Here is an 8,687-nt window from a genome sequence, read left to right on the forward strand (position 1 = left end):
ATTTCGTTAAACTGCTGACTTTTCTCATTGCTGGTCAAACAAAATTTTTATTTAAAGCTAACACAATCGTGCTCGTTATTGCGGTCGTACATTTTTCAAAAAGGATTCGGATGGAAAGATATCATCAAAAATGAAATACTAGACACACAAATGTAGGCTGCAGTTTTCGCTAAGCATCGATGCCTCTGCAAGACGTAAAAACACTTTTGTTTAGATGAGTGGATCAGCTGAGAAAAGGCTGGAACAAAATGCGGCACTTATTTCAAAGTCACCGACCGCACAAAAACGTCAAATTGCTAATTTTAGTCGTACCCATCTAGATCTGATAATAATAGCCCGCAGACTTGTATTCATGTAAACTATTCTCTCTAGGTTATATAAGTCTAGCTAGTTGCAAGAATCCTACACAAAAACTTTTTTTACTCAATTGCATCATCAACGTTCTATGAAACCGTAATCATTCAGTTAATTTAATAGTGGAACAGATTTGTAGTGAGTCATTAAGGTCACTTGCACAGAACCTTGTACGTGGTTAAAGTATAGAAAGGCAAATTTTCGCATATATATGTTGATAGGTTCTTATCAATTTGAGACCGAAGCACCATACTTGATCTCGCCACAGGTGAAAGGCGGCTCATATCACTTGATTTCACATCTTCTTAATTTTTTAATTCGAATACCTGAGAATGCGTAGGAGACTGAAAGAGCATATCCTCCGACCAGACAGCTCTAATATCAAGTAGGTATGGGAAGAGAAAGGATCTTTGTTAAAGTTGGAGAGGTCAATTTCTTTGCGACTTTCGTGAAAACAGGTACAAACATCAAATCTGAAAATTTCTCGAAGTCCAGAAAACCTATGGTCAACTTTGTCTGATTCTTCAATCGACCATACGAGCTAGCGCTACATAGACAATGAAGAAGGAACTTTAACTGAGCGGCTATTGTTTATTCAATAATTGTAACGAATTACATGCACTTCACGAAGTACTTACATTACTCGATCTCTATTCGTTCCAAGGTTATCTAATCAATTAACAAATTGCATTTTTGAAGTACAAACTGCAGTTATATTAGGCAATCGAACAAATTAATTAGTTAGAACTCGTTGGGGCGTTGCTCATCTCGGTTTACGACATGACGTCTAATTTGCGTGTAATTCATTTCGTTGTCACTGTTTGTTTCATCGGTTTTGCATCCTCGATTTGTCTCAATGACAAGCATCGGCCACAATTTCACTTCAGTCCAGCAAAATACTGGATAAATGATCCGAATGGTAGATTTTGATAATAACGTCCAAAATTGCGAACGCTGAAACTCTTACTCCAATCGACAGGTTTGATATATGTGGACGGGGAATATCACATGTTCTATCAATATTATCCAAATGGTACCATCCACGGTACTATGTACTGGGGTCACGCTATTTCGACAGACTTATTGTACTGGGAAGGTATACGTTTTTCATTTGTAATCACAACGACCACAAAACGAGAATAACATCATCCGTTTCATGCAGAACTTCCGATCGCTCTGTCTCCTGATGGTTTGGGAGAGATTTTTAGCGGAAGTGCAGTGCTAGACGTAAGAAATACGAGTGGCCTCCAAACTGGCACAAACCTACCAATAATTTTAATCTACACTCAAGAGGATGGCGCCGCCGAACGTCAAAGTATCGCTGTTAGTAATGATAAGGGACGTACTTTCCAGAAATATTCTGGTAATCCAGTTCTGACCGATCCTAGTTATCGTGATTTTCGAGATCCGAAAGTTTACGAAATTAATGGAAAATGGGTTATGTCGTTGGCTGTAAAAGACAGCATTGATTTCTACTCGTCTTCCGACCTAATACACTGGACTGCACTTAGTAAATTTGGTGGCGATCCAATAGAAGGAGCGCACGGTGGTGTTTGGGAATGTCCCGATTTGCTTTCATTTGATTTAGATGGAAATACATTTTGGGTGCTATTAGTGAGCATCAACCCGGGTGGACCCAATCTAGGCTCAGTGACTCAATACTTTTTAGGTGACTTTGACGGTAAGGTATTTCGAAAATATGGCATCAACCAAAACCTGTGGATGGACTGGGGTCCCGATAATTATGCGGGCGTTACCTTCGCAAATGATCCGTTAAATCGTAAAGTTTTGATTGCATGGATGAGCAATTGGCTGTATGGTGAAAAAGTGCCAACGGAGGCATGGAGAGGTCAAATGACTATTCCCAGGGTCTTGGAACTGAAACGAGTCGATAAAACTAGAGTTCGTTTGGCATCATCTCCATCTGAAGAGCTTAAGAAACTTAGATCACCCTCAGATTTTTACGAAAAGACCGCTCCGTTAATCATACAAAGTGGAAACGTATATGATTTCACTGCCGATTTAGCTTTCGTCAATCCACTACTCGAAGTTGATGCATTAATTGATACTAATCTTGTTACTGCAGATTCGTCGGCAAGCTTTCAATTATGCTTCTACAACAGATTAAACGAACAACTTTGCGTCGGATACAGCTATGGGCAAAATTCAATTTACTTAGACAGAAGCAATTCGGGGAGTGTATCATTCGATACCAACTTTGGTCAACGGGCAACCGCTCAACGAGAAACGAAAAACAAAATCATTCAACTGAAACTGTTTTTAGACACATCGGCCATTGAAGTATTTGCTGATGAAGGTGTAACAGCAATGACAGGATTGTTTTATCCAACCGAACCACTATCCAGCATTAGAATTGGATTCACTTCAGCCAATAGTGCAAATCAATTATCCGTTCTTTCCATCACCGTTCAAGGCTTAAAATCTATTTATAGTTGTTAGTCATTTCCAGTAGAAACTAATAAAGGTTTATATTCTGCACTGCAGCAGTCTGTTGATAAAACTCTTATGGTCTGTTCAGTTTAATATTTTATTTCCGAAGAAATCACAGCATTACATAGCGAGTAGCGGAATACGCCAGCAAACACCTTTGTTAAAACTAACGAAGTAAAAGATTTTGTATCTTTTCAAAATGATCAGATGGAAGTAACAGATTCGATCGATGCTGACGTTATTACTAAACATTTTATTCGTTCTAGAATAAGACAGGAGCTAATTTGGTTAGTTTCTATTTAGAGGACAAAAACTGCAAAAGTTTAAATTGATTTAAACTAAGCATGTGTAGTCCTTCCATATTCAATGACCTGATCAAAGATCAATGAACCTTTTTGATTTTCATCAACTGGCTGGTGGTACAAATAATAAAAAATGCATTTTTCTGATGGTCATACAACCATGTATACTTGAGCTATAGCAGAGTGACGTCACGAGAAGAAATGACGACTTCATGAAAAAGCGGTGAGTTTCAGTTTCTGAAGAAACGGTGACTACTTATCTTTACTTCACATACTCGCTCTTTCTTTCAAAAAGTCTTCGACACTCATGTCCCGGAATAATCAGGACAATACTCACACCTTCTTTTTCTCGTTCAGCCTGTTTGTATCCACTGCCGGATGTAGGTCTCTCCTAGCTCCTTCATTTAAAACCTAATAGATTTTTATGTTGACCTCTAGGAGCTTTCCAGCGACACAACGTTTGCTCAATCTCACCTTGATATACTTTGAAGATCCGCCAATTTCATCGTTGATGAACCTTCCACCCTGATCCATATAAAGGCCTGATTAAATTCTAATTCATCCACACAGTGAGAATGAGTACACATTCTCTCAAATAGATCGTGGATCGATCGAAGTGTTTTAGGCTAGGATCAGATAGAAAGCAGCAAAAAAGCCACGACACCTGAGTACTTCTTTGCATAGATTGAAGAAGCAAAATTACTGTTGCAGATCGAGTCTTTGGTCCAAAACGAAAAATTGTTTCACTCTTCAAAGTAACTTTAGTTATCTCTCGTACAGTTTTCGCCGGCTTCGATATACAAATTTATTTAATTAAAAGAAGGAATAAAATTCTCTAAATATCTAACGTCCAGTTTATCACTGAGTGAGACCTCAATACTCAATTTTGCTTATTAAATTTAACAATCGAAAATATTTTCCTCATTGTCTCTGGTCCATTCCACCGTCCATTCAGCATCAATTTCCAATACAGAGCCGGCATCACATCCCTCTTCATCAAAAACATACTGTAGCGTTCGACATTCTGAGCAAACGGAAATGTCTCCTTCGGCTTCAAATCATAATCAAATTCCGCCATTATGCATCGATCGTAACCGGTGACCAATGGACACGAAGCGTAACCATCGTAAGCAATCAGTTGATTTGTACCGTTCAGGAATGAAATAATGTTGTTACAGACGACAGCCGATTGGGATGCTGATTTAAAATATTCAAGTCTTCACATCAAGTTTCAATTTAATGTTTGATCGGATAGTTACCAATAGCCGCCATTGTCTTTGAATTTGGACTGGATGAGCAATCACCGATTGCAAACACATTGGGGAATCTGGTATGCTGGAGGTAATCTTTGTGAACATTAACGAATCCGGTGTCGTTGGTTAGATCTTTACATTCAGCGAGTACGCTTGGTGGAGCTTGTGGAGGTACTGCATGTAAAATTGCATACTGAAAAGTAAATCTGTTCGTAAACGAATATGACGAGAATATGCCATTGACGACACGAGTAGGCTCCTCTAGGTAGTCTACCTCCATGCGAGTAGGTAAGACCGTTCATAGACAAGATATAACAACAAAGGATAAGGAAATAACCAGAAAAATACTTCATCTCAGGGGTAATATTTATATTGTCCACATACCTCAGTCTTCACTTTTTCTTCTGGTTTGGTAACATTTTGAAAAACAGCAATGTGTCTATCGGGAATGACTTCGATTAAGTTGAACGTGGTGTTCACTTCTATATCTCTTTTCTTCACCACTTTCCATAGTGCATCTGCAAAGTACTTGACACCGAATATGACAGGGAGTGCAGTGTTGTAAATAATCTTGGCATTGTCTCGCTTGTTATTCTGGTTATAATTTTAAGAAATTTTCACAGATTTTCTTTAAATAAACTTGTTCATAAACTCACTCTTCGAAGATAATCCTCTGTAATGTAACAAATCTTCTGTGGAGCCCCTGGACATTTTACTGGTGAAGCAGGAAACGTAAAAACTATATTTCCCTTCTCGAATTTTTGCAAGTTCTGAAAATGTCGTTCGACATACTTTGGGGAATAAATTGAAGTCACATTGCTATTAGGCATGTCCAGTGCCTGTTGTAGTCCTGGAATCTTTAACAAACAAATTATTATCCTTTCTACTCCACCCAACATTGTCTACATTGGACGAGCAATCACTGTTCTCCAACCTTGTCATAACGAAGTTCCATTCCCAAAGCTAACACAAGCACATCATAATTTATTCGACTTCCATTCGTAGTCTTCACAGACCCGACTGATGGATCAAAGCTACAGACCCGATCTTTCAACCACTTTGCACCTTTTGGAAGCACTGATTTCATAGCATAATTCGATTGCGATAATGTTTTCATCCCACCGCCTATCATTGTGAACATTGGCTGATAATAGTGTCGCTGTGTGAAAATTTATAGTTTGCATTAAAATTCCGCAAATCGTCATTATCGTGAATGACTTACTTCATTCGGTTCGACAATGATGACAGAATCATTACCCAATTTTGCAGTCAGTTTGGCAGCAATCGAACAACCACCTGTGCCGCCGCCAACAACAAGAATTTTGCATCTATCAAAAATAGATAATGTTGAGTCGTTCCGAAGGTTCTCAAAGTGGATAAATACTAAAAGCTTAAAACTTCCCTAATGTTATGCGAATCACTGCCTAGCTATAGCTAGCTACACCGTTACTGATAGTGTCAGCTGACTTCTCGAAGAATCGCAACTATCAAAAGACAATAAGTCTCGACGATTCTACTAGTAATAGTACTAATAGTGACAGAGGCAGTGGCAAGAGGTCTCGCATTGAGTTGCTCCGGAGGCAGTGGTAACAATTGGTTTGGTACACTTGGTAAATTTAATTCAGTGCAGAGTTTGAAACAGTTGGCATTTCACCAGCTGCTGTCATATATTGTATTCACTTACACATAAAGATACGTGTGACTAAGTCGACAAATACACTATTATCTGATGGTAACCATCATAAACCATAGCATGAACACCAGCTGATGAACTGTTGCAAATTCGCACTACAGTGCAAGTTACCGATGATCTTGACTTTTATTCTGTTTATTTAATGTTGAAATAGTTATTTGTGAAGGGAATAGAGAAAATAGCAACTTTCAACGATGTTTGTGACTAGAGCGAAGCGAGTGTCGCAATTTATCGAGATGAAATTTCTTACTTCTCCCAGAACACAACATTTTTCATATGTGCCAGCTAAATTAACCTTTATTCTCTTTGAAACGAAAAGATCAATTCGTAATACCATTTTTGAAAACATAAACACAGCGACAATTCAAATCAGAAAAGTTCTGAAGGATGGTAGAGAAAGTGCTTCACTTTTCTCACTAGAAATGTCATTCGACCAAAACAAAACGCAATTTTTCATGAGATGAGAAAATGAGGTTAATCGCAACTCGCGTATTAAATAGATATTTACTTTTAAGGCTTACCACAGGTCAGGTCAGGTTGACCTGAAATAGAAATTGACTTTGACCTGACCTGACCTGAGTTTTCAGGTCATGACCTGAAATAACCCGAAATGACCTGATGACCTGAAATTAAATTTCCGAAAAAAATCAAAGTCTCCAATAAAAGTCGTTAATCCGAAATATACTTCCATAATCACAAAAAACTAATCGTTTATCTCCACGTTTGTTATAATTCTCTTTTCAATTGCCTCGGTCGCATGACTCGTGATTTCTTGTCCTTTAAAAAAACAAAACCATCAGTTCCTGTAGAACTTGACAATTCGGCTAGAGCTGATATTCTAACGCTGACGAGATATTCCGTCGAGCCAGAAATCATTCAGGCTTCACTATGTTTACGAAATCCTTCATATTAGAGTGCAAGTTCTGAAATGTACTCTGATAGTGGGCATGTACTTTGGAAAAATAAGTTGGCGCATAGGTGCGTCCTGAGCCCACAATATTCACCTTTCCGAGGCAGTTCTCTAACCAATTTTTCTGTGATACAAAGTGAACTTAAGGAACGAAAATATAATCGGTTTCACGAATTAATGTTCTGAATCAGTTATTTCGGAACGCAAAACATTTAGAAAAGTCGCACAATCTTTATTAGGTTTAGCATCGACAATTTGAACAATTTAAATTTTTATTGGCATCAACAAGTCATTAAACCTTAAACCTTACCAGGTTATCTGATAAGAGTTCTAGAAGTTACTTACTGACCCCATAAAAAATGTAAAATGTTCAAAGTGTAGCTAATGATCCCAGTGAAGATTGTACCTTTGGATTTGTTTACAAAGAAACCATAAGCGTCCGCTCTGAAACAACAAAAACCTAATAGTAGATCTTATCAGGAATCAATTCTTTTTTCGATTTTATGTTAATAATACTAGTTTATAAAAAACTTAAAAAATATCAGGTCAACCTGATAATATTCAGGTCAAGTTATCAGGTCGAATTCAGGTTTCAGGTCATTTCAGGTCATGATTTTAATTGACCTGACCTAAATTTTCAGGTTGACCTGACCCGATAGCAAGCCTTATTACTTATCTGTTCTGGACGGAATATTTTAAACAATTTCGCGAGTTGTAACCCGAATGAAGTGAGGGACCGAATTACGAGAAAAATGCCAAGTGCTCATTGATATCAAATCATCCTAAGTATATCGAAACTTTTGAGGAAAGTGTACGGTTGTCGACTGACAGACCCTATACCGTTTCAATCGTTTAGCTACCGCTATTCAATAGCAATAGCTGGTAAGTCGTCTCTAATATAGAATAAGGTATGTTCAACTAAATGGATAAAGGATTGTCTTTCCTATTTGACTACCAGAATAGTCTAACAATTCCACTAGAACTTTACTGGAATACCGCAGATATAACCTACGTCGCATGAATTAAGTCTTGTGTATGGTTAAGTGACAATCATTGTATGTTGATGATACATACAATAAACTAAACAGTTTCCATGTCGGATACATACACCAATCCATTATAAATTGTCTAGTATATAAACGGTTCATTACACATAAAAATACATTGAAAATAAATTGCACATAAATTTGCTCAGTATGTGCAAACACACATGTATAACGCAATCGATGATACTTATTTACTGAACCTAATAAGATAGCACACACTATCCAATACCGTTTCTATTTCAAATCATTTTATACAACTAGAAAAAAATTTAAATTACTTGTAATCTTTCAATCGGCTATTGCAAGTTGACAACAGTCTCGCCGAGCTTTTGTTGAAACATTTGCCACCAACGCTAAGTCTATTCATAATTTGATAAAAGTTTTACACTTTGACACAAAATTCAATTTATTATTTCAGTTTTCGTCGAAAGATGAATTCAAAAATATACCACGACAAATAGTTCTGTATGAGTGGTGAGACGGTGGTTTCAGTTGTACATAATAATAATGCTGTTTATAACAATCGGAAAGAATACGTAGAAGTTGCTTATTAGTATGATTGATGTGCGAATACAACCGAAAAATCCGAATATATTACGATGAGTCGACCGCACTCTGGCTATTTACAGCTGAGAGTTCTGACTGCTTCACATATTTTTTTTTGCAATTTTAGTCATG

The 8,687-nt window shown here is 37.4% G+C and overlaps 2 protein-coding genes across 2 annotated transcripts; one reads left to right on the plus strand and one right to left on the minus strand.

The window, feature by feature from the left end:
* The first annotated feature begins 1,070 nt into the window (after positions 1-1,070).
* On the plus strand, positions 1,071-2,853 carry LOC119066849 (levanase-like). The gene is made up of 3 exons (XM_037169520.1): positions 1,071-1,273; positions 1,334-1,450; positions 1,517-2,853. Exons 1-3 carry the CDS (start codon positions 1,135-1,137, stop codon positions 2,812-2,814), a joined length of 1,554 nt encoding a protein of 517 aa, XP_037025415.1. The 5' UTR covers positions 1,071-1,134; the 3' UTR covers positions 2,815-2,853.
* Positions 2,854-3,961: 1,108 nt separating this feature from the next.
* Positions 3,962-8,687, minus strand: LOC119066907 (sulfide:quinone oxidoreductase, mitochondrial). The gene is made up of 7 exons (XM_037169603.1): positions 8,288-8,687; positions 5,583-5,688; positions 5,295-5,519; positions 5,017-5,217; positions 4,745-4,954; positions 4,367-4,553; positions 3,962-4,304 (listed from the first exon to the last, which is right to left on the minus strand). Exons 1-7 carry the CDS (start codon positions 8,374-8,376, stop codon positions 3,988-3,990), a joined length of 1,335 nt encoding a protein of 444 aa, XP_037025498.1. The 5' UTR covers positions 8,377-8,687; the 3' UTR covers positions 3,962-3,987.

This window comes from Bradysia coprophila, chromosome II (assembly GCF_014529535.1).
Source record: "Bradysia coprophila strain Holo2 chromosome II, BU_Bcop_v1, whole genome shotgun sequence".
Lineage (NCBI taxonomy): Eukaryota > Metazoa > Arthropoda > Insecta > Diptera > Sciaridae > Bradysia > Bradysia coprophila.

What these genes read in the sequence shown, in the direction of transcription:
- LOC119066849 (XM_037169520.1), top strand. Translation starts at nt 1,135, where the DNA reads ATGACGTCTAATTTGCGTGTAATTCATTTCGTTGTCACTGTTTGTTTC. An exon ending in CTGGATAAATGATCCGAATG is followed by an intron (nt 1,274 to 1,333) that starts GTAGATTTTGAT and finishes TCCAATCGACAG; the next exon opens with GTTTGATATATGTGGACGGG. An exon ending in AGACTTATTGTACTGGGAAG is followed by an intron (nt 1,451 to 1,516) that starts GTATACGTTTTT and finishes CGTTTCATGCAG; the next exon opens with AACTTCCGATCGCTCTGTCT.
- LOC119066907 (XM_037169603.1), bottom strand. Translation starts at nt 8,376, where the DNA reads ATGAATAGACTTAGCGTTGGTGGCAAATGTTTCAACAAAAGCTCGGCG. An exon ending in AGCCGATTGAAAGATTACAA is followed by an intron (nt 5,689 to 8,287) that starts GTAATTTAAATT and finishes TATTTTTGATAG; the next exon opens with ATGCAAAATTCTTGTTGTTG. An exon ending in TCATTGTCGAACCGAATGAA is followed by an intron (nt 5,520 to 5,582) that starts GTAAGTCATTCA and finishes ATTTTCACACAG; the next exon opens with CGACACTATTATCAGCCAAT.